A 25,512-nucleotide genomic window follows, 5' to 3' on the forward strand; every position below is an offset into this window, starting at 1 on the left:
ATTAAATTGTTCACGTTAAAACAGAAGACATTGCAATGATGTCATTTTTAATATTACACATCAGTAACATTTGTATGTGACCATGTCTAGTATTAAATTGTTCACTTTAAAACAGAAGACATTGCAATGATGTCATTTTTAATATTACACAAAGTAGCATTTGTACGTGACCATGTCTAGTATTAAATTGTTCACGTTAAAACAGAAGACATTGCAATGATGTCATTTTTAATATTACACAACAGTAACATTTGTATGTGACCATGTCTAGTATTAAATTGTTCACGTTAAAACAGAAGACATTGCAATGATGTCATTTTTAATATTACACGTCAGAACATTTGTATGGTGACCATGTCTGAAGTATTAAATTGTTCACTTTAAAAACAGAAGACATTGCAATGATGTCGAATTTTTAATAATTACACGACAGTAACATTTGTATGTGAGACATGTCTATATTAAAATGCTCACGTTAAAACAGAAGACATTGCAATGATGTCATTAGTAATATTACACGACAGTAACATTTGTATGTGACCAAGTCTAGTACACAATAATGTACTCTGTCTGCCTGTAGTACTCCCCTATTAACACTGTGGGGAGACTGCGGTATTTCGTGTTGTGTCCTTCTTTTATAATGGAACTGCCTGTAGAAACTACCACACTTTGGTGGTTCTCGGCCAGACAGAACGCAAGCCTTCCTCACACAAACGCCTGTGAATACAATGAACAACAGCAAAAGTTAAATATGAAGGCGTAAAAGTGTACGACTGAAAGACAATTTCTTGATACCTTTGTATATTTATGTTAGCGTGCCACGTCATTGGTTTGATGAAGGTGACCGGGTAAACACGTCATTGGCACGTCACTCATACAATTTACTCTAACAATATCATTATATAAATCATATTTACCAACCCGAAATAAATGTTTAGAGATAAAATATTACAAATCTAACAATTTGAGGTACACATTTCGATTCTTGGAATAATGAAACTCAACATAGTATATATATATACAATCACATGAAAATAAGGACATTATCCAAGACAAGTTACAATTTTAATATATATTATAAGCTTTAATTTGTATTGTTATATCGTAGTTGCGTGTATATATATTCAGTCACTTGGTATAATTTAAAAGTTGTTGTCTAATACCAGATAGTTTCTGACTTACCGCTAGGCTACGTCCTAGGGTACATTTTTTACTTCAGTTAGTTTCCAAAAATCGGGGCAAGATTTTAAATTGACGTAGAATGAGGGTATGAAATTTAACCGCATTGTGTTGACATTTTCGTTTTTCACTATAATCGGATAAAGGGGTAATCCAGTCGGTATTCAGTTTTTCACTAGAAGCAGATAAAGAGGTATCCCACTTGGTGATCACTGTCTTTCACTATAATCATGTGGAGGGGTATTCCAATTGGTGTTAATATTTTTCAGTATAATCAAGTTGAGGATTATTCGAGTCGGTTTTCACTGTTTTTCACTATAGTCAGGTGGAGGGGTATCCCAGTCGGTGTCCATTGTTTTTCACTATAAGCAGGTGGAGTAATATTCCAGTCGGTGTTCACTGTTTTTCACTATAAGCAGGTGGTGGCTTGTTCCAGTTGGTATATCCACCATTCACTTGACCAGTCTGGACTCCACCATAAGTCGGGGGAGCATTACCACTCTCCGCCTGGGCGAGCCGCCTCTGAAGATTTTCTACTTGCCTCTCTACCAACATAGCCCGATACGCCGCACTATACATTTGGAAGGCGTTACGATACCAGAAGAAGAACACCATTCCACAAATTCCACAAAGTAACAGAGCCACTGAGACGCCAATGGCTGCAGACAAGCAGACAATGACGGTTTGGCTGTCGTTGACAGAACAATCCTGCGTCACACACAGACTGAGCCCTCCCCCGTTATAGCCAGTAGATATCCCACATATGCTCATAGCACCAACAGACATCCCGTAAAACAGGCCTAGCTGTAAAATAGAAAAAAAAGAAGTACTGTACAATGTACATGTAAAACGAAATAAGAACCACTGTTTAATATACATGTAAAACGAAAGTAGAAATACTGCACAATCTACAGGTAAAACGAAAGTAGAACTATTCTACGATGGTCATGTAATACATGTATCATACCACAAGGAATTCACATTTACATCTTCGAAATTTGTTTTGAGCTATCACTTTCAACGCAACAACCAATAGTTTTGTCAATCGAATGGCAAACAAAAATATCTAAACAAGCAAACAAAGAGCTACTTTATGAGAGATTTTAGATTATCTATTTATCTACGTGTACCTACAAGTTGATCGTTAAAATATATATAATGGGAAAAAAAATTATTCATCACTCATCAAACCGAATATTTGAAAAGCATTTCCAAAAAGCATCAATAAAATCAATCCCAAGTAGCTGGCAGATTTGATAAACCAACGTGTACAGACTTACCATCATTGTTATTATTTGATCTCATTTTTAAATCGTATAGCCCGAAGGCATTAGACAGGAAATTAGTGATACATGTATGTGGATTTACCTTGCACTTAAAATCTCCTAGTATGTTCTGTTTTAGGTTTCCATGCGTCCGAGAAGTGAATATACCTAGTAATCCAGTTAAAACCATCTGGAATAAAACACATAGGATTTTCTTTAGAAAGTGTTATGTTTCCATCATTAGAAACACGTATATATATTAACAATAAAACATTTAGAACCACAGAACAAGTCTTATCGTAAAAGATACAGAGTAATTAACATCTTGAATACACTTATGTAGACCGTCAAACTTCTTTGTAGTCTTCACCAACCTGTTTTTCTTATACAACGGCATCAACTGATACTTTCACTTTACGTTTTGTTTCTTTTATATACAATTTCGGTATGTTGGAAATGAGTTTAACATATATGAGTAGTTGTTTCAAAAGATAGCATTTACACTGTTGTACTAAAAGTGAAGTTGAATTCTTTGTCGTCATTTATAACTCAAATAAATGACCTTATTTATTTTCAGTAATTATTTCTGTTATTATAAATCCTTTCGACAAGCTGATAACATCCTTTCTCAGTCATTGATGCATATATAGCTATATGATTATAGATAAATGTCTTAATTAGAACAGCAGTCAATCAAACGAAAAGCGAAATATCAATAATACTACATTGTAGTGAGGATAATCCTGATAATGTACTTTATTTATACTTAATTTACATGTTTAATACTACATTGTAGTAAGGATAATCCTGATAATGTAGTGAGGATAATCCTGATAATGTACTTTATTTATACTTAATTTACATGTTTAATACTACATTGTAGTAAGGATAATCCTGATAATGTACTTTATTTATACTTAATTTACATGTTTAATACTACATTGTAGTAAGGATAATCCTGATAATGTACTTTATTTTTACTTAATTTACATGTTGAGCTGAAGTGGTCGTCTTACACATGGTCAAACTAAATATGAAATATTTAACATGTACAGTGTAAATAAATATGTATACATTGATATTAAATAGATACTTTAATGTAAACAACAGATAAACATAGGTGTAATAAAACTAATTCCATAGTTTAAAAAAGTTGTACTGATTTTAAATGTGCTAATAATGTTTCCTAACGTGAGCTTCTTGACATTTCAAAGAGCTTTTAAAAGTAATTTGGTAAATAAAATGTACTTGACTGTGATTGAAATCATTTTCCATTTATTAATAATATCAAAAAATAATTAGAATTGTGTGGAGTTAGATTATGTTTTGAGAGATTGAGTATAAAATACTTTTACTAAAAGGCAGCCATTTAAAACATTAATAATGAAGGAAGATCGGTAAACATAGTAATACAAACGTACAATTTACACATTCATCATATACGCACAATTTACACACATATATGTACCTTCATCATATACGCACAATTTACACACATATATGTACCTTCATCATATACGCACAATTTACGCACATATGTGTACCTTCATCATAAACGCACAATTTACACAATCATCATATACGCACAATTTACGCACATATGTGTACCTTCATCATAAACGCACAATTTACACACACATATGTGCCTTCATCATATACGCACAATTTACACAATCATCATATACGCACAATTTACACACATATGTGCCTTCATTATATACGCACACTTTACACATATATGTGCCTTCATCATATGCGCACAATTTACACAATCATTATATACGAACAATTTGCGCACATATGTGCTTTCATCATATACGCACAATTTACACATATATGTGCCTTCATCATATACGCACAATTTACACATTCATCATATACGCACAACTTACACATCATCATATACGCACAATTTACACATATATGTGCCTTCATCATATACGCACAATTTACACATTCATCATATACGCACAATTTACACATTCATCAAATACGCACAATTTACACACATATATGTACCTTCATCAAATACGCACAATTTACACAAATATATGTACCTTCATCATATACGCACAATTTACACACATATGTGTCTTCATCATATTTAAATTTGTTGTATTATTTTATGTTTTGTGATGACAAACATTAGGAATATTGTTATTTTTCACTCATTTTATACCATAAGTAATTGGAAACTATTAATACTTTATTGTATTGTAGGCAACACTCTCAGACGGTCGAGTGAAACAAGGCTCATAGCAGCTGAAATCTACACCTGATTACAAACACTTATGCAGTTACATTTTATCAGTGTCAATAGTAGCTCCCCCTTCAGTTGAATCAGCCGAACACTAATTGATGATACTTAGTCCAAAAATACCTACTTTGAATTACTTCTGACAGGCTATCGTGGTGCTTGGTATATACTTACGTAGACTCCACACCATATTGAGGCACCTGAGGTGAGAGGGAAGTCAGCATCACTATCTAACGACACGACTATCACTATCCCCAGAACAGTGTTGGTTACTCCTAGTGCCGCCATAGCGCATGAAAGGTATGCCATCTTTGTCAGCGCCTGTACTCGTATTGGGTACGCTCTTTCTGAATTACATAAACTTGTATCGATATCATTGAATTGTATCGCTATAACTGTAAATTGTATCGCTATAACCGTGAACCGTATCGATATAACTATTGTATCGCTATAACTGTGCATGATATCGCTATAACTGTAAATTGTATCGCATTACTGTAAATTGTATCGCTATAATTGAATTGTATCGCTATAACTGCGAATCGTATCGTTATAACTGTGAACTATATCGCTATAACTGTGAATTGTATCGTTATAACTGCAAATTATATTGCTATAACTGTAAATTGTATCGCATTACTGTAAATTGTATCGCTATAATTGAATTGTATCGCTATAACTGTGAATTGTATGCTATAACTGTGAATTGTATGCTATAACTGTGAATCGTATCGTTATAACTGCAAATTATATTGCTATAACTGTAAATTGTATCGCATTACTGTAAATTGTATCGCTATAATTGAATTGTATCGCTATAACTGCGAATCGTATCGTTATAACTGTGAACTATATCGCTATAACTGTGAATTGTATCGTTATAACTGTGAATTGTATCGCTATAACTGTGAATTGTATCGCATTACTGTAAATTGTATCGCTATAATTGAATTGTATCGCTATAACTGTGAATTGTATGCTATAACTGTGAATTGTATCGCTATAACTGTGAATTGTATGCTATAACTGTGCATTGTATGCTATAACTGTAAATTGTATCGCATTACTGTAAATTGTATCGCTATAATTGAATTGTATCGCTATAACTGTGAATTGTATGCTATAACTGTGAATTGTATCGCTATAACTGTGAATTGTATCGCTATAACTGTGAATTGTATGCTATAACTGTGCATTGTATCAATATAACAGTGAATCGTATCGTTATAACTGTGAATTTGATGCTATAACTTTGAATTGTCTCGTTAAAAATGAATTGTATTGCTATAGCTGCAAATTGTATTGCTATAACTGTGAAATGTACTGCTATAGCTGTGAATTTGATGCTATAACTTTGAATTGTCTCGTTAAAACTGAATTGAATTGCTATAGCTGCAAATTGTATTGCTATAGCTGCAAATTGTATTGCTATAACTGTGAAATGTATTGCTATAGCTGCAAATTGTATTGCTATAGCTGTGAATTTGATGCTATAACTTTGAATTGTCTCGTTAAAACTGAATTGTATTGCTATAGCTGCAAATTGTATTGCTATAGCTGCAAATTGTATTGCTATAACTGTGAATTTGATGCTATAACTTTGAATTGTCTCGTTAAAACTGAATTGTATTGCTATAGCTGCAAAGTGTATTGCTATAACTGTGAAATGTACTGCTATAGCTGTGAATTTGATGCTATAACTTTGAATTGTCTCGTTAAAGCTGAATTGTATTGCTATAGCTGCAAATTGTATTGCTATAACTGTGAAATGTATTGCTATAGCTGCAAATTGTATTGCTATAGCTGTGAATTTGATGCTATAACTTTGAATTGTCTCGTTAAAACTGAATTGAATTGCTATAGCTGCAAATTGTATTGCTATAGCTGCAAATTGTATTGCTATAACTGTGAATTTGATGCTATAACTTTGAATTGTCTCGTTAAAACTGAATTGAATTGCTATAGCTGCAAATTGTATTGCTATAACTGTGAAATGTACTGCTATAGCTGCAAATTGTATTACTAGAACTGTAAATTTCTGGTGGTTCTATGGAATGATAAGGTTGAGAGCGGTCCATGAAACAAATATCGATACCCTGACAAATCTCAATGGGGAGTTCTTTGGATTTCGTGTATCATTCATATTAGGATAATAGGATTGGCGTTTTGAAATATACTAAGAAGTTATCGCATTAAACCTATAACTCGTAAACCCGCCGACCAATTCGGAAAATTTTTTCAACCTAGAATGCCTTACGGGAATATAAATGGTCTTTGGGTCAACAATTTTACACAGCATTATGATTATTTGTTGTGTCGTTATAACGGAACAAATTTTATAATTAACAGTACAGTTACTCATCGTGATGTTAATCTTTAACAGGATTGCTTACCATTTTCAGCAGTTGTACCCGAATATGACAGGATGTCCCTCGGTCCCGAAGAAATCATGTTGAATCCAAAACAACAACGGAATGAATGTAGTTATCTTTGTTATACTACATATAATGTATCTTTGTTGTATATGTATTGTGTATCTTTATCATGGTACACCTGATAATGAGTCACTGAAAGGCCTACGTACATATCGTTATCGTACTTTGATTAGCAATGGTTGTGTCGGTCATCATTTGATAATTAATAATATCACTTAAATATAGTATTTCCTAATATGTTGCAAAGGTTTGATTATTTTGAAAGCTTTCGGGTTGAATTTCGGCCCTATTTTCAATGACGAAGTCCCTATTTTTTTCCAATAACTCCAGAAGTTTGGATGGGCGATAATTGCCAAGGAAATATTTTTTTCGCGAAATGTGACATTGGTGACCGCTGGCTTGAACCTTGCTTCTTAATTTCCCATCAAATAAAATAATCTTTAAAGGTGTCTAAATGTTTTTGACATACTTAATATAATAATTGTGCATTTGCTTCAGAAAATTATGCAATATACAATGGATATAAATAATCCAATTTATAATGATTTAATTCAATTTTTATTGTTTTCTTCGATTTTGTCGCCCATTTTACCCAATTTAAAGCCATGGGCTTATTCCCAAATCTGGGAGGAAAGCCCTTGTAAAAAAGTCTAGGTACATTGGAGACATACCAGTGTCGTTCTGCAGACGACCATCGGTTACCTGTGTGTTCGTTGTGTATGTACCCTAATCAATCTGTGATATATATGGTATAAAGTCGGCTGACTCGAGATAACTTGATGTATACATTAGTTTGACTTCCCTGTGACCTATATTTACACCAACTATAAGTAAAACACTTGAATGGAAATCAACATATTTTATTAACCATACCATCCATTTGAAGTTCAACGTGGTTGTAGGAACTAGTAGGTTCTATAATGAATTAAAAAGTTGTAATATATATCGATTTACTTATGTAATTGTTCGGTTTTATATAATGCAAATACGTATTTAAGAAGTAAAATCTACGAATTGCTTATATTTTAGCATTGTCATATAATACATATACTACATATAAGATTTGGATTTTCACGAGTGCTATAAGAGAGAATAAATACTGCATACATGTATATATTTTGTATTTTATTAAACGGTTTAAATCAAATTGACGAAGGCCACATACAATCAGTACAACCGTAGATAAAGCGAGATAGTTTCGCGGTTGTTTGATTTATATATTACCATCTAGAATGTACCATTACCATTAGTTTACGATATATCACTATATTTAAGGATTATATCAGATATGTTTTGATGATATGAAATATGCATGTAACACAAAAATCATCGCGTTTTATGATGAATGTACAATCGATATTTTTCTGTTATAACTCTATTCAAACTAACCCTTATAATTCAAGTTATTTAAGACAATATCTTCAAAATTCAAAACTGTAGACTTTTTTTCTATCAAATAATTACGCCATTATTCCAGCCAATCAAAAGTGACTTAATTTAAAAACGGTGATGCTATATTATTAGTTATATAGTCAGTTACTGACCCCCTATAAAGGCATAGAGGGTCAGTAAGATTTATAGGGGGCGAGGGCGTAGACCGAGCCTCCTATACTTCTAACTGACCCTCTATGCCTTTATAGGGGGTCAGTAACTTACTATATAGTTAACGAATTTATCGCATCGAGGACCATTTATTTGTTTTATTAATTCTTTGTTTCCTATTTGTTTGGTCAAGAATCTGAAATCAAACTTAAATCATACTGGCACGAATGCTAGGCTAAATATTTATCTATGTATTTCTTTCAAGAATTTTCAAATATACTGTATAAGGAACCTGCAGAATAATAATGAATAATTCATAAATCAACAATAATTTCGACATTCCTATGTGCACAGTCATGCAGTAGGCCTACCTCAATACGATACCAGACCTGCTGTATATTGAAAGCATCACAAACAAGAGTGACACAAACATCCATCTAACATTTTAAGCACAATCTCCTTGATCATCTGTGCATTTTCGCTGAGATAATCACTTAAAAGTTATGCCGATAAATTGATTGTAGAGTGAAGATTGATCTGTAGGTACGAACACCTTCATTTGTTTATAATCACAGTCTAGAAAACGCTTGAATTGTTACGTTTGACTTTCGCCGCGTCATCAACTTTCAAACTGGCGTAGGGGAAGCAACTCGTATTTAAAAAATGCATTTCAGTATTAAAACGATTAAAATTATTTTTACACAAAAATTAACAAGTAATATATAGTTTTACGGTAATGAAGTGGTATATTTAGATGAAGAGAATGTGTTTAAATTTTGAAGCGAGGGCGACAGCCGCCATATTGCACCATAATAAAATTTACTGACCCCCTATAAAGTGTTAGGGGGTCACCACGTGACGCCAATCATTTGGGGACATTTCTGTCCGAGGTGCGATAATTTCCTTTAAAACAGTTGTGATATCATCTATTGATGTATCTTTACTTTAACTCCCGAACTATCGGACTATTACCCGTAACTGTCCTATATGTTACCTTTTACTGTCTTATAAGTGACTCTAATATAAGACAGTCACTTATAAGACAGTAAAAGGTAGCATATGGAAGAGTTACACAATACGGGTGAGTATATGTCTCCGTGCATAATCCCATAATTATGTTAACACACAACACACAACCTGCCGGACTATTCCATTATTTTCTAATCCAAATTACGTAATCAAAGTACTCAAAGTACTGCAAATACAACGCAGCAGAAACAGAAAAATAGCATGAAATCAAATGAATTTCCAAAATCAAAATATATAAACATATTATAAAGACTTTAATATCAATTATTTCAAGAACATTCAACTGATCACAGAAAATACATATGTTTTGTTTGACAATTTTCTCAATTAAAGTTCCTACATGTATGAAAATTACAAAGAAAACAAGTCTTCATTAAAATAAGTTTTTATCCTTAATATACTCTTGTTTCTTATGTTGCACGTACACTTATTTTGGTAAAACCATGCACATATGAGGGCAGCCTTACAAGTTATTTTGCCTTTACCTCAGATCTGTGTTTAACATTCATTTAAAACATTATTTTAAAGTACACAAAAAGTGCATATGATTAGTTTACTTTGAAACTCTTATATCTATAAGCCTTTGATAGTAAGTCCAATTTGAATTATCATTAACAGAGATTATGTAAGTTGGACAGAGGAGTCACCAGCAGGCAACAGTTGACCTAGATGGGCTGTGTATTATATAAAACTCTGTGTATTCTATACACACTCTTTGTATTCTACCAATCAGAAGGCAGTCTTCCCATGACTACTGATAGGTCCAAAGGAATATTATTCAATGAATAGGGAATTTATGAATGGAAGTTTATGAATTAAATGGTTCAAGAGGTCACGTCTAGATGTCAATGTAGGGCAAGTCCTACTCAGTCCTACACATTAATAGTAAACCGGATAGCATTAATACTTTGGTTTTGATTTGTTTATTTTTACGTCCTATTAACAGCCAGGGTCATGTAAGGACGTGCCAGGTTTGTTGGTGGAGGAAAGCCGGAGTACCCGGAGAAAAACCACCGGCAAACGGTCAGTACCTGGCAACTGCCCCACATGGGATTCGAACCCGCTTCCCAGAGGTGGAGGACTTGTGGTAATATGTCGGGACATCTTAACCACTCGGCCACCGCGGCCCCAGCATTAATACAAACGCTAGTCGCGTTGTATTAAAAATGCCACACAATGAATATGTAAAGAATTTAATCCTCTATTGATGCAGAATTAAACACATTCACAGAATTTCTGTATATATCCCTTATCGAGTTTTCCTCCTTATTATGAATTAACTCCAATTTCCGCTTTCTGAAACCTTGTTGTTTTTGTACACCATTTTTGATTTTAAGTTTCCAAATCATCTGCACTGTTTCAACTATATTTCAAAATTTCACCTATATCCCATTGGCTTGTTGAATGAAATTGCACATGTATGGTATAAATAAATCCAAGATTGTCCCTAGAGACAATGAAAGCTGTGTGGCACCGACTGTTTTGAAATGGCCTGTAAATCACTGTTATATGCGATTATTTTAGCAAGACGCTTTCAAACAAACGTCTTAATTGCAAGTCTAGTTTCATATGTCATTTCTTTACCACATCAGACATTGGAAAGAAATGTCCTTTTAGTCATAAAAGTCACTAAAGCCACCTTATTATATCGCTTAAATTGTGAAAGTAATATCCCTCCATCACTGTCGGTAGACATGGTGTAAGTGAATTTACATAAAGTTGTCCCAATCCAAAAGTCTGCTTCGTGCATTCCGTTCATAAATGCTATTCATCACATATAACACAGGCAAAGGTAATTCTATGATGCCATTGCCTATATTGGATTTGTCATGGTTGAATGCACATTGGTAGAGTTACCTGAGCTCATAGACAAAGGCAAAAAACTGGCTTATATTAGAAATAAAATGTACTTTATCAACACAAAGACTTGTTATGTTTTAAGTAAGAGATAAGCCTCAAACTGTACAATATGAGTGAGAGAGAACAGATATCGGCTCTGATGGGCCTCGATACAGTTCAATCTCCCACATATGTTACAGTTTTCGGCTTATCTCAATAACTTATGGACTAACAAATGATAATGCTTGTTGCGAGCAAAATTGAATTATCTAATTATAATCTACTATTACCACTAGTTATGATAATAGTAAACTACATTTGAGACGTTCATGAGACGTTCATTTCGCAATAAAACATTTCTAGACAACACATGTATGTGAAGTGTGAAGAATAAGATATGCAACCAGATGCATACAGAATGCGGGGATTATTCGGAGTATGATATCTAAAACGCATGCGCGGAATGTTCTTTAAAAGTAAATATAAGTTAATGGGGCCGTAGATTTATAAATCCTTGATAGAGACTAAGCTTGTGAGGTGACATGGGTTAAATTAACGTTATACAACGCTATCTTCAGGCACCTACTATATCAAATCGATAACTCATAATCTCCTGTCCACGCCCTCTTCAAACTTACTCATTGACAATACAAACAGAAGGTCACATGGACTAGTTTACAATTACACTAACCTATTTTGAAGTTTTGCTATTGTCAATAATTTGTTTAGCATGCGTAATGAATGATCTGAACTGTACTTCACAAACCCACAAACCCAAGACTTTCTGGCAAAAACTGCAAAAAGTATCCAAATTTTATATTTAACTAATTCGGACGTAAACAATGTTTGAGTAAATTCAGCTGACCCAAATGTATCTTCATGCAAAATATTGTGCTTATCACCGAGTGAAAATGAAAATGTTAATCCTTGAAGCCTAACAATCCATACCGATGTCTAGACGTTAACCGTGGTTCGTGTTTAGGTTCAGGCAACACTGTTTGTTTGGCAAACATTACCACAGTTTTTAATAAACAACTCCATACATGTTCGGATTTCCTAGAGTGTTTTGAATCGAATGTTGTATTTGAATTGCCTTTGTACATTTATAGATTCTAGGCACATGACCATCTCGAAAGTGACGTCATTCAGTTTTGAGTGAAATTCTCGCAGATGTCTCTAACGAAATATACGGTTACGATCGGAAAACACCTTATACAACAGTATAGTAACGACCTCCCTACAAGGGTAAATAACTCTGTAAATAAAGTATTGATGGAGGACGCTTACACAAGTATCATAATAAACCATGTCATTACATCTTCGTGGTGGTAGACTGCCACAAAATAATGTAATGTTTAGTATTCAACAAAGATTCTATATTTAAATAATATGTTTACAATAGGCCATTTTCGAGTTGCCGTCTGGTTTTTTTCCTTTATACACGACGTAAGGCACATGATTTTGCTAAAACGTCTGGGTACTTCCGGTCTACTATTTACATTGACGACACTATGCCCACTAACCATTGATTAGCATTATTATTATCAAAGCTTCATAACAATAAGATCAAGGATGTTTTCATTACTTTATTTTGTCCATTATGTGGTATAGAGCTTAACATAATATCATGGTCAACATAAATATCTAAATATATATATTACATCAAAAATCATATATAAACTAAAACGCCAAGTGTATAAATGAAATCACGTAAACACTGTAAGTAAACAGCTCTAAAATTATAAGGAACATCTGTCAATATTATTATTCACATGGAGCTTTGTAACTTCCTCTAGTATCCCCGATACAATGTGTTTGTGCAAGTTAACAATACTTGTTACATTGATCGTATTCTGATGTTCTTAACGTAGCTTCTTGAAAGTTTAGTTATCTTGAACATTCCGCCATGGATAAACTCAATGCATTAAATATTAACTTAGAGAGAACTAACGAACTGTGTAGAGCAGTTCCCTATATCAAGTATAGAAATTATAACAATAAAAACGAACAGAAATCAAAGTATTATATTAATATTCAATACCCGTATTTCATTTTTTTAAATATGAAACAATCATTTATTTTTGTGATTAACAAAGGGAATGTATACAACCAGTCACCACCTCATACGCCAGGTTAAAATACAAAGTACTTTACAATTAAGAACTAAAACAGTACATATAGTATCATTTCATCACCACACAATACAGTGCGACTTGGTGTTAAAGAAGTAAACCAACAAAACAGCAATAGAATACACATGTATATCGTGCTAAACATTCTACACCTAAATCTTCTCTGTCAATATCTACAGAAAATGATAATGCTGATTGGTGTATCTATGTACATACGCAAAATAAATCAAATTAAAAATAATCAAAACACAAACAAAGCTGTTCATAATTTACCCTATTAATTACTAAAGGAAAGCAAATGTAACATAACATGCTCTCTGGAAATGATAACTAGCACCTACATCAACTAACATACTAGACGCAAGTAAAAATTCTTTGGAACAGGTGACGCTGTACCTTTGGTCCGCGACCATACAATGTTTGACATTACACACAACATCTCCATGGTTACGTGGACGATACAAACAGAGTGAGAGCCATGGCCTAGAAGTACATCATCTGAATTAAGGCCTCATTAATACTGTCGTTGACTAAGTCGTTACATATGAGTGAAACGGTTTTTTTTCTCAATTTGTTCACAACTCGTACTTTTAAAAGTGTTGATGATCCTATGTTTACACCACAGTTGAAGTAGCGAGATTGCACTTTTATCTTAATTTAAACTCTTTAAAATATCTCGTCGTGAGCCCCCACTTTTATATATACGATACAATCGAAGTTGGACCATATTCTCTGTATTCTTCAGTTGATTACGTCAACTCCCGATATAATGGCCATCTCGCAGATATTCTTTAGACAGTGGTAATGTCACCTAACTTGTCTTTATTATTACACGATTGTTGACCTACCGATCTTTATCCGCCCACACACATGCACGTGGTTATCATTGACTGTTCAGCACGTGAGTTTAACTCTTCTGCATCATATTGGTGGTAGTCATCTGTTTGATCTCCTTATCATAGAATACTCCATAGGCCTTCCTGAACTTATAGAAATAGTACTGTCCCATCCAGCCACCCACACAAATACCCAACGTCAGGGCGATGGTGATAGCGTGGAGGGCAATCAGCAGATCGTTTCTGTCTGAGCAGCCGTTCACGGCACACATTACAGTACCGGCGATAGCGTAACCAAAGCCTTGCGTAGCCAGCCAGTTCACAGTATTGCATGCCCAGAAAAAGCCGAAAAACTGCAAGAGATTAATGACATTATATAATACAGGAAGATGTCATAGGATGAAGTAAAATGGGACTTTTCTTATTTGAGTGTATTTCTCACTTCTCTAGTGTACATTGTATTATAATGAATACTTTCAAACCTAAATCATTATCATTATTGAACACGTGTCATTGAATACATTATTCGACTATGATTATTGAACGTTTTCATACATATTGTTATAAAATCGTTGAGTTACTACTTTTTGAAATAATGGAATCAATAAGGAATCATATTTAATGCCCGATTGTATATTATAAAAACTACAACACTTTAACCAATAATAGGCTATGATTTGAAGTAATGAAAGCAGATACTTAATCATATCAAACACCAGACCGTATGTTATAACAAACAATATAAAACTGGTGCTCATGGTATCTTGAATCAACAAATATCAGCATCTGAAATACTTAATTGTGTCAGCAAATTAAGAAGCAATAAAGCTGTTGGTGAGGACTTAGTTTGTAATGAATATATTAAATCTACTATTGATATTATGATTCCCGTATATGTAAAAGTTTTTAACTACAAAATTTGACACTGGTATCATTCCAAAGTCGTGGCTTATGGGAAATATTATACCTGTATATAAAAATAAAGGGGATAGGTTTGACGCGAAAAATTACAGACCTATCACTCTTGTTAGTTGTTTGGGTAAGCTATTTACTACTATCATTAATGAAAGACTAAATAACTATGCCAATAGCATTGAACTTATACTTGAAAACCAAGCCGGATTTCGAAAGCAATACTCTACCTTAGATCACATATTTTCGTTATATTCTTTATATTGAGCTGTCAAAGCAATTTAAACAACGTATGTATTGTGCTTTTATAGATTTCGAAAAAGCTTTTGACAGTGTCTGGAGATTAGGTCTATGGAACAAATTAATATCAAGTGGTATAAATGGAAAGTGTTTTAATGTAATATTAAATATGTATAATGACATTAAAGCTAATGTCGTTAAAGGTAAATCAGTTTCTAGCATATTTAATTGTAACTCTGGAGTGAGACAAGGAGAAAACTTATCTCCTTTTTATTTTCAATATTTTTAAACGATTTAGAAGATTTTTTAAAATCACATGATTGTAAAGGTTTGTCAGCTTTATCTGGGAAACTTGAGAGTGAATTACAAGTTTACCTTAAATTGTATGTCTTACTGTATGCTGACGATACTATATTACTTGCAGACTCTGCTGAAGATTTACAAAAGCAACTTAATGTATTTTATAATTATTCCAAGCTATGGCACCTTAAAGTTAACATCGATAAGACGAAAGTTATGGTTTTTGGTAGAGGGAATCTATCTCGAGATATGAGGTTCACTTTTAATGGTAACAACGTGGAAATTGTGAAAAATTTCAAATATCTTGGTGTTTATTTCACCAAAAATGGCTTCACGCAGTTTAATGTTAAGAAATTATATGAAAAGGGTATAAAAGCGATGTATGGTGCCATTGCTAAATGTAGGAGTCATAATCTATCTATTGATTGTAATTTAGATATTTTTGATAAAGCTATAAAACCTGTTATATTATACGGTTGTGAGGTTTGGGGATTTTGTGATTATAAACTTTTAGAACGTCTCCACCTGAAATTTTGTAAACATATTCTTAAGTTGAAAACATCAACACCCAACTTCATGGTATACGGGGAACTTGGTAGATTCCCATTATCTATCAGTATTAAAGTTCGCATGATTGGCTATTGGGCAAGGATGATAGAATCATCACATATCAAGCTTAATTTTAAACTGTTCCAGATTACTAATAATTATAATACACAGTGGTTAAAATGTATTAAAAGTATTTTTGAAGAATGTAATCTTGTTAATGTTTTCGAGAGAAGGGAATTCACTAGTTCACATTGTTTGAAAAAAGTTATTTTCCATGCCCTCAAAAGTAATTTTATATATAGTTGGAAAAATGATGTTTTCAACTCTCCGAAAGGTACCAATTATAGAATTTATAAGCATGATCCGATTTTTGAAAACTACTTGATTGTTCTTCCTCCACGTCTGGCGAAGGCTTATTGTAAATTTAGAACATGTAATGTAAAACTAGCGGTTGAATGTGGCAGATGGATTAATATACCAAGACAACAACGATTGTGTAACATGTGTAACTTAAACGAAATTGGAGATGAGTTCCATTATTTATTTAACTGTACTGATGATCGCTTAGTATCCAATAGAAAGAAATTTATGTCTAGATACTATTATGAAAGACCAAATACTTTTAAATTTGAAACTCTATTTAATTATGTAGTTAACATTGAACTTATTTCACTTACAAAATTTATAATTATTATACAAGACAGACTTAATTCAGTTCATTAATATAACCAGTATATTATATATGTATATTCTAGTATATGTGTAATATGTACTGCACTATTTCATTGTTAATGCTGTTTACATGTATGTGTCCTGTTTATATATTCTCTACACTACTGTTTGTATGTTTACGAGAATAAAATCTTTGTCATTGTCATTGTCATTGTCTGAGCAGCCGTTCACGGCACACATTACAGTACCGGCGATAGCGTAACCAAAGCCTTGCGTAGCCAGCCAGTTCACAGTATTGCATGCCCAGAAAAAGCCGAAAAACTGCAAGAGATTAATGACATTATATAATACAGGAAGATGTCATAGGATGAAGTAAAATGGGACTTTTCTTATTTGAGTGTATTTCTCACTTCTCTAGTGTACATTGTATTATAATGAATACTTTCAAACCTAAATCATTATCATTATTGAACACGTGTCATTGAATACATTATTCGACTATGATTATTGAACGTTTTCATACATATTGTTATAAAATCGTTGAGTTACTACTTTTTGAAATAATGGAATCAATAAGGAATCATATTTAATGCCCGATTGTATATTATAAAAACTACAACACTTTACCCAATAATAGGCTATGATTTGAAGTAATGAAAGCAGATACTTAATCATATAAAACACCATACTGTATGTTATAACAAACAATATAAAACTGTAAATAAAGAGACGTGCCTGCTTCCTGAAGTCTTGTGAGAGTTCTTGTTTCATGTTTTCCGATGTTGATGCCAGTCGGATTCCACATACACCAATGATAATAGACTGAAAACGAAAACAATGTTCGTTAACAATGGATGATTAAACTCGACTATCTCCATTTGTATATTAGTGACCTTCTTTTCTCATTAGGTTTAAGATCAATCAGTAAAGTTTAAAATTTGCGAATTGAATGCAGTTACTTGTTTTGAATGAAAATTGTCATGTCGTTTGTTCATTTTCTGGTTCGTACCAGTTGTACTGATACTCATATGCATTGTACTGGAACGCGTGTGGATTCATTCCAAAATGGCGACACATATGCAATTTACGAAACAATATTCTGTGGTATTTTTTAATATTGGGTATTTTTGTATTCAATGGTGTGTCGCTAGGAATGATGACTTACCAGAATGCCAGTCCAGAATTGATAGCCGGAGGAGATCGGGTACCTAAAATTGTCGAGGAACACAAAAATGACAATTCCGAGGACAATGTTGATGATCCCAATAGGTAATAACGAGTAACCTACGTATCGTGGAATCTGCATCTTCTCCTCCCGGAGCTGGTGGTCGATTTCTGGGAAATAGAGGAAAACTCTTAGTGTTTGGTATGTTTACACGTAAGTATCTATAGGAGTGTTCATCGGTGTTAACAAATATGGACACTGTAAGGAAATCAAGAATACAAAACGTTGTATAGAGATATCTAACAATATATGGACACTGTAAGGAAATCAAGAATACAAAACGTTGTATAGAGATATCTAACAATATATGGACACTGTAAGGAAATCAAGAATACAAAACGTTGTATAGAGATATCTAACAATATATGGACACTGTAAGGAAATCAACAATACAAAACGTTGTATAGAGATATCTAACAATATATGGACACTGTAAGGAAATCAACAATACAAAACGTTGTATAGAGATATCTAACAATATATGGACACTGTAAGGAAATCAACAATACAAAACGTTGACCACAAGTACTGAATATATTGTATAAAGATATCTAACAATATATGGACACTGTAAGGAAATAAAGATTACAAAACGTTGACCACAAGTACTGAATATATTGTATACAGATATCTAACAATATATGGACACTATAGGGAAATAAAGATTACAAAACGTTGTATAAAGATATCTAACAATATATGGACACTGTAAGGAAATCAAGATTACAAAACGTTGTATAGAGATATCTAACAATATGTGGACACTGTAAGGAAATCAAGAATACAAAACGTTGACCACAAGTACTGAATATATTGTATAAAGATATCTAACAATATATGGACACTATAGGGAAATAAAGATTACAAAACGTTGACCACAAGTACTGAATATATTGTATAAAGATATCTAACAATATATGGACACTGTAAGGAAATCAATATTACAAAACGTTGACCACAAGTACTGAATATATTGTATACAGATATCTAACAATATATGGACACTGTAAGGAAATCAACAATACAAAACGTTGACCACAAGTACTGAATATATTGTATACAGATATCTAACAATATATGGACACTATAGGGAAATAAAGATTACAAAACGTTGACCACAAGTACTGAATATATTGTATAAAGATATCTAACAATATATGGACACTATAGGGAAATAAAGATTACAAAACGTTGACCACAAGTACTGAATATATTGTATAAAGATATCTAACAATATATGGACACTGTAAGGAAATCAACAATACAAAACGTTGACCACAAGTACTGAATATATTGTATAAAGATATCTAACAATATATGGACACTGTAAGGAAATCAACAATACAAAACGTTGACCACAAGTACTGAATATATTGTATAAAGATATCTAACAATATATGGACACTGTAAGGAAATCAACAATACAAAACGTTGACCACAAGTACTGAATATATTGTATACAGATATCTAACAATATATGGACACTATAGGGAAATAAAGATTACAAAACGTTGACCACAAGTACTGAATATATTGTATAAAGATATCTAACAATATATGGACACTATATAGGGAAATAAAGATTACAAAACGTTGACCACAAGTACTGAATATATTGTATAAAGATATCTAACAATATATGGACACTATAGGGAAATAAAGATTACAAAACGTTGACCACAAGTACTGAATATATTGTATAAAGATATCTAACAATATATGGACACTATAGGGAAATAAAGATTACAAAACGTTGACCACAAGTACTGAATATATTGTATAAAGATATCTAACAATATATGGACACTGTAAGGAAATAAAGAGTACAAAACGTTGACCACAAGTACTGAATATATTGTATAAAGATATCTAACAATATATGGACACTGTAAGGAAATCAACAATACAAAACGTTGACCACAAGTACTGAATATATTGTATAAAGATATCTAACAATATATGGACACTATAGGGAAATAAAGATTACAAAACGTTGACCACAAGTACTGAATATATTGTATACAGATATCTAACAATATATGGACACTATAGGGAAATAAAGATTACAAAATGTTGACCACAAGTACTGAATATATTGTATACAGATATCTAACAATATATGGACACTATAGGGAAATAAAGAGTACAAAACGTTGACCACAAGTACTGAATATATTGTATACAGATATCTAACAATATATGGACACTATAGGGAAATAAAGATTACAAAATGTTGACCACAAGTACTGAATATATTGTATAAAGATATCTAACAATATATGGACACTGTAAGGAAATCAAGAATACAAAACGTTGACCACAAGTACTGAATATATTGTATAAAGATATCTAACAATATATGGACACTATAGGGAAATAAAGATTACAAAACGTTGACCACAAGTACTGAATATATTGTATAAAGATATCTAACAATATATGGACACTATAGGGAAATAAAGATTACAAAACGTTGACCACAAGTACTGAATATATTGTATACAGATATCTAACAATATATGGACACTATAGGGAAATAAAGAGTACAAAACGTTGACCACAAGTACTGAATATATTGTATACAGATATCTAACAATATATGGACACTATAGGGAAATAAAGATTACAAAATGTTGACCACAAGTACTGAATATATTGTATAAAGATATCTAACAATATATGGACACTGTAAGGAAATAAAGAGTACAAAACGTTGACCACAAGTACTGAATATATTGTATAAAGATATCTAACAATATATGGACACTATAGGGAAATAAAGATTACAAAACGTTGACCACAAGTACTGAATATATTGTATAAAGATATCTAACAATATATGGACACTATAGGGAAATAAAGATTACAAAACGTTGACCACAAGTACTGAATATATTGTATAAAGATATCTAACAATATATGGACACTATAAGGGAAATAAAGATTACAAAACGTTGACCACAAGTACTGAATATATTGTATAAAGATATCTAACAATATATGGACACTATAGGGAAATAAAGATTACAAAACGTTGACCACAAGTACTGAATATATTGTATAAAGATATCTAACAATATATGGACACTATAGGGAAATAAAGATTACAAAACGTTGACCACAAGTACTGAATATATTGTATAAAGATATCTAACAATATATGGACACTATAGGGAAATAAAGATTACAAAACGTTGACCACAAGTACTGAATATATTGTATAAAGATATCTAACAATATATGGACACTATAGGGAAATAAAGATTACAAAACGTTGACCACAAGTACTGAATATATTGTATAAAGATATCTAACAATATATGGACACTATAGGGAAATAAAGATTACAAAACGTTGACCACAAGTACTGAATATATTGTATAAAGATATCTAACAATATATGGACACTATAGGGAAATAAAGATTACAAAACGTTGACCACCACAAGTACTGAATATATTGTATAAAGATATCTTAAAATATATGGACACTATAGGGAAATAAAGATTACAAAACGTTGAACACAAGTACTGAATATATTGTATAGAGATATCTAAGCGTTGTTTATAGATCTTTCAAAAAGGGTTGAAAACTTCACTTTAACATGCATTATCTTTTCGTTTTTTAAATTGACAGAAGCAGGACTGATGCTTTACAATAATGTGTTCTTTCATTCGTACGGCCAGCGAATACTAAATAGTTAGTGTTTAACATTCTACCGGATTTCCGAGGCATTTGGCTTGGTACTCGTATTTGCCATATCGATGACACTTTCTGCCCCCTTACCCCCGGACTTATATAGCAAGCCTTTGAAATAACGAAAACTGCCATGTTATTACCAATAGGTAGCTAACACAGCTCGGTCGGAATGTGTTCCGAGAAGACCATCATATATCCAATTCTGGTGTTTTCTACGTTGCAGTAAGGTCTTACATTGTATATAGGTAAACAGACACCTGTTCATACCATGAGTGACATGAGATATGTCCAATATCCAGCATACGTAGATCTAAATATACCATGTATTACGGTCATTGGACTTATGACCTACTTATAAAGCATCGAAAATTCAGCTTATTTCTTTGTTAACAGAGCGACATAATGATCAGTATATTAGATTTACTACCGAAAGACTGTTTGCGCTAATTAATGATACTAAATTCGGGGATGTATGTCAATTGGTGTAACATTTGCCGACAGAAAACCTGTTCTGTAAAGCGGAGCATATGATAGCTCTGAAATGTGAAAGCTATATATGTTATAGTTTCGTGTTGTATAACAGCCATATCAACGATTCATTAAGTTCACAATTTTATGTTGACGAGTAGCATGCAAAGTTCTTAAATTAAGTTTTACATCAATCACCTAAACGCTTTCACAGGTTAGATGGCATACATTTTCATAATGATATCTCATTTCAACAACCTGGTCAACAATCAATACTACATGGCAGGATCAATACGATAGGCCTGGATAGTTTCGGGTTTATATAATCACTTTACGAAAAAATCTTGAATAAATCTGGTGATTATCATAAAATAACAGTAATGTTTAGTACCCTGCCACCAAATAAAAACATAATTTTAAGGGTGATTATTTTACATGCTCACCGGTATTGTATACTAAGGTAAAACAAACATATTTATACGTACCACCCTGTTGGTATTGTCCACACGACATTATGATGTGTCTGATTCCTTTCCGGGTATGCACAGCTTTGTTAACAAACTGATTATGGCTGGTCCTTCTCAGTCCGACCTCCTTATATTAACACTGGCGTTCTGTAGCAACCCACTCTCTGTCAGAAACTAGGACAGCTATAAATAGACTGTAAGGTAGCCCTAAAGTGTCATACTTAACGTCTATATAACACTGTCACTTAAGTAGATTAGCAGGACGCATTGTATTAACAAGTAATACTGCGGTATTATTACATTAACATTACATTTCATTCTACGATCATTGCTATCTATGGGGTAATTAATTCTAAAACGCACACAATGCGGCTATCAATGTAGAATACGATATCTGGTTGTTATACTACACTGGTGGCGTTCCGTACACGGTCACATAAGTTTTCAACAGCTGTGTATTTCGAAATGGCCTCTGAAATACCCGTATATTTTTATATTATTAAGTGTTTTATTTTCAATGCATTTCGAAATCCCCTCAACACATGTGTAAATGAATCATCCGGGATATAACAATACAACTTGATTTCAAATATTTATAGGTCCATTATGTAATACACATACTGGTATGTTTAGTTGACAAGGTTACAACAAGTGCGCTCTACAATACTAATCTAACATGCATATGATACAAACTAATCTAGCAGAAAGTGAATATAATACAACTTGGAGTCGTATTAGTTTACTATGTCGCGTTATATAATTGCACATTTGTAGTATGTATAATTGTGGATGCACATTATGATAATGATGGGTTGTTATGGTATTTTTAGAATGATGCCATTTTGACGGAAATATGTATTTATAGTATTAGCTTTCTTTGACTTAAATGATGTAGATATTATTCGAAGCATGTAAAATTAACAAGGTTAAGTTATTTAATGCATTATTTCATTATGATGGCTACTATTTGACTGTAGACTATTGAAACATTAACTGTGTTATATAAGATTTCGTTCTGTAAATATCATAGTGTAAATTGGCATACTCTACACGAGTAACACATATGTCAAATGGGATAAAGACGTTGGAATTCGCTGAAACGGAAGTATGGAGTATTTATCGATGATGAAATAATACTCATAAAATTGTAAAGTGTTTGCGTCTAATAACTTGATAATAGCGTCTAAAACGGTCTCCTGAAGTAACGATCTAATATACACATTTTGTTTATTTCCATAGAAAACAGTACATTTTGTTTAAGATGTTACTGAAACTTTCATTTTAAAGTCCCCTAATTATGTGTGGATAACACAGGTTTAAATAAATATTTCCATCAAAATGGCTTCATTCTAAAAATACCAAAACACCCCCATCGTCATAAAAAATAGCATACACAATTATATATACTGCCAATGATCTGAACTAACATTATCCCTAATTAATTGATCTTTTGTTTTTTTCTTCTATTTTGCTTCTTCTTCTCCCTAGGCTTTTAAAAGTGAGATGACTATGCATATATTCACGTCTCAATGGCGAATCGAGGCCAGTTACCTTACTTGAAATCGACAGGTGGCGCTTCGGGCGACCCGGTCCAAGTTGTTTTTCCGGTAACATTACGATTTTAGACGATTTCGTCAACGATTTTCTGCGTCTCTTTTATCGCTAAAAGTCGTTATCCTGAATGAAACTTTGCCGGTAACGATGTCTTCAGACAAGTATGGAACATGGACAATTGATCAACTTAAGTGTGAACTGAAGAAACGCAATGCGAAAGTGTCTGGGCGTAAAAAAAGAACTGATTGAAAGGTTAGCTAATGTACTGTACAGGTATGTAGGGCCTATGTATAACGTAAACAAAGATGGTCTGATGCGCTCATCCTGTTTTGGTTTTTGACAAAGGTCGCTAGTGTTATCAATTAATCATACTTGCTGTAAATAATAAACAAATAAAGAATTATTATGGCTGTTTTAGATTCATGGCGTTATTTGTTCTTGTTTAAAATACGTCTGTATTCGGTAGACTTGTGTAAGTCCGACTGTGCTTGAACGCATTGTAAATTCTTATGGGGGATCGTCAAGTCGATATCATCGCAGCTATGCAGCCTATCTATTTTATCCAGACATGATTATTTAAAATTTCTTTAAAAAATGTTTATAAAATACAAGATCAATATAAGATAGTGGACTGCTATTGTATGTAAATTTGTCTGTATAATGTAATCATTTGTGAACATATGATAACACCCCTTGTTATAGATATAGACTACTACCGTCTACTGTAAATTTGTTGAGCTTCATAGCTAAAAAACACTCAATATTTGAACTACAAGAACTTGTTTAATGGCTTGAGTTAATTTATTGATATCTATAGTAGTAGTATTAGCTTCAATTGCAATTTCAGACTGGAATCATATACAAGAAATTTCAACTTTGGCAGCAATAATGACGTCAGAATGGAAGATTTCA

The 25,512-nt window shown here is 32.7% G+C and overlaps 2 protein-coding genes across 2 annotated transcripts; both read right to left on the reverse strand.

The window, feature by feature from the left end:
• Positions 1 to 734: 734 nt before the first annotated feature.
• Positions 735 to 7,226, reverse strand: LOC138307740 (uncharacterized). The gene is made up of 4 exons (XM_069248596.1): positions 7,095 to 7,226; positions 4,876 to 5,048; positions 2,548 to 2,634; positions 735 to 1,983 (listed from the first exon to the last, which is right to left on the reverse strand). The coding sequence occupies exons 1-4, from the start codon at positions 7,150 to 7,152 to the stop codon at positions 1,576 to 1,578; spliced, it is 726 nt and encodes a 241-aa protein (XP_069104697.1). The 5' UTR covers positions 7,153 to 7,226; the 3' UTR covers positions 735 to 1,575.
• Positions 7,227 to 13,117: 5,891 nt separating this feature from the next.
• Positions 13,118 to 23,231, reverse strand: LOC138307256 (uncharacterized). Its single transcript, XM_069247898.1, has 4 exons — positions 23,065 to 23,231; positions 18,353 to 18,522; positions 17,923 to 18,009; positions 13,118 to 14,867 (listed from the first exon to the last, which is right to left on the reverse strand). Exons 1-4 carry the CDS (start codon positions 23,090 to 23,092, stop codon positions 14,586 to 14,588), a joined length of 567 nt encoding a protein of 188 aa, XP_069103999.1. The 5' UTR covers positions 23,093 to 23,231; the 3' UTR covers positions 13,118 to 14,585.
• Positions 23,232 to 25,512: the final 2,281 nt, after the last annotated feature.

Source organism: Argopecten irradians, chromosome 14, assembly GCF_041381155.1.
Source record: "Argopecten irradians isolate NY chromosome 14, Ai_NY, whole genome shotgun sequence".
Taxonomy (NCBI): Eukaryota; Metazoa; Mollusca; class Bivalvia; order Pectinida; family Pectinidae; genus Argopecten; species Argopecten irradians.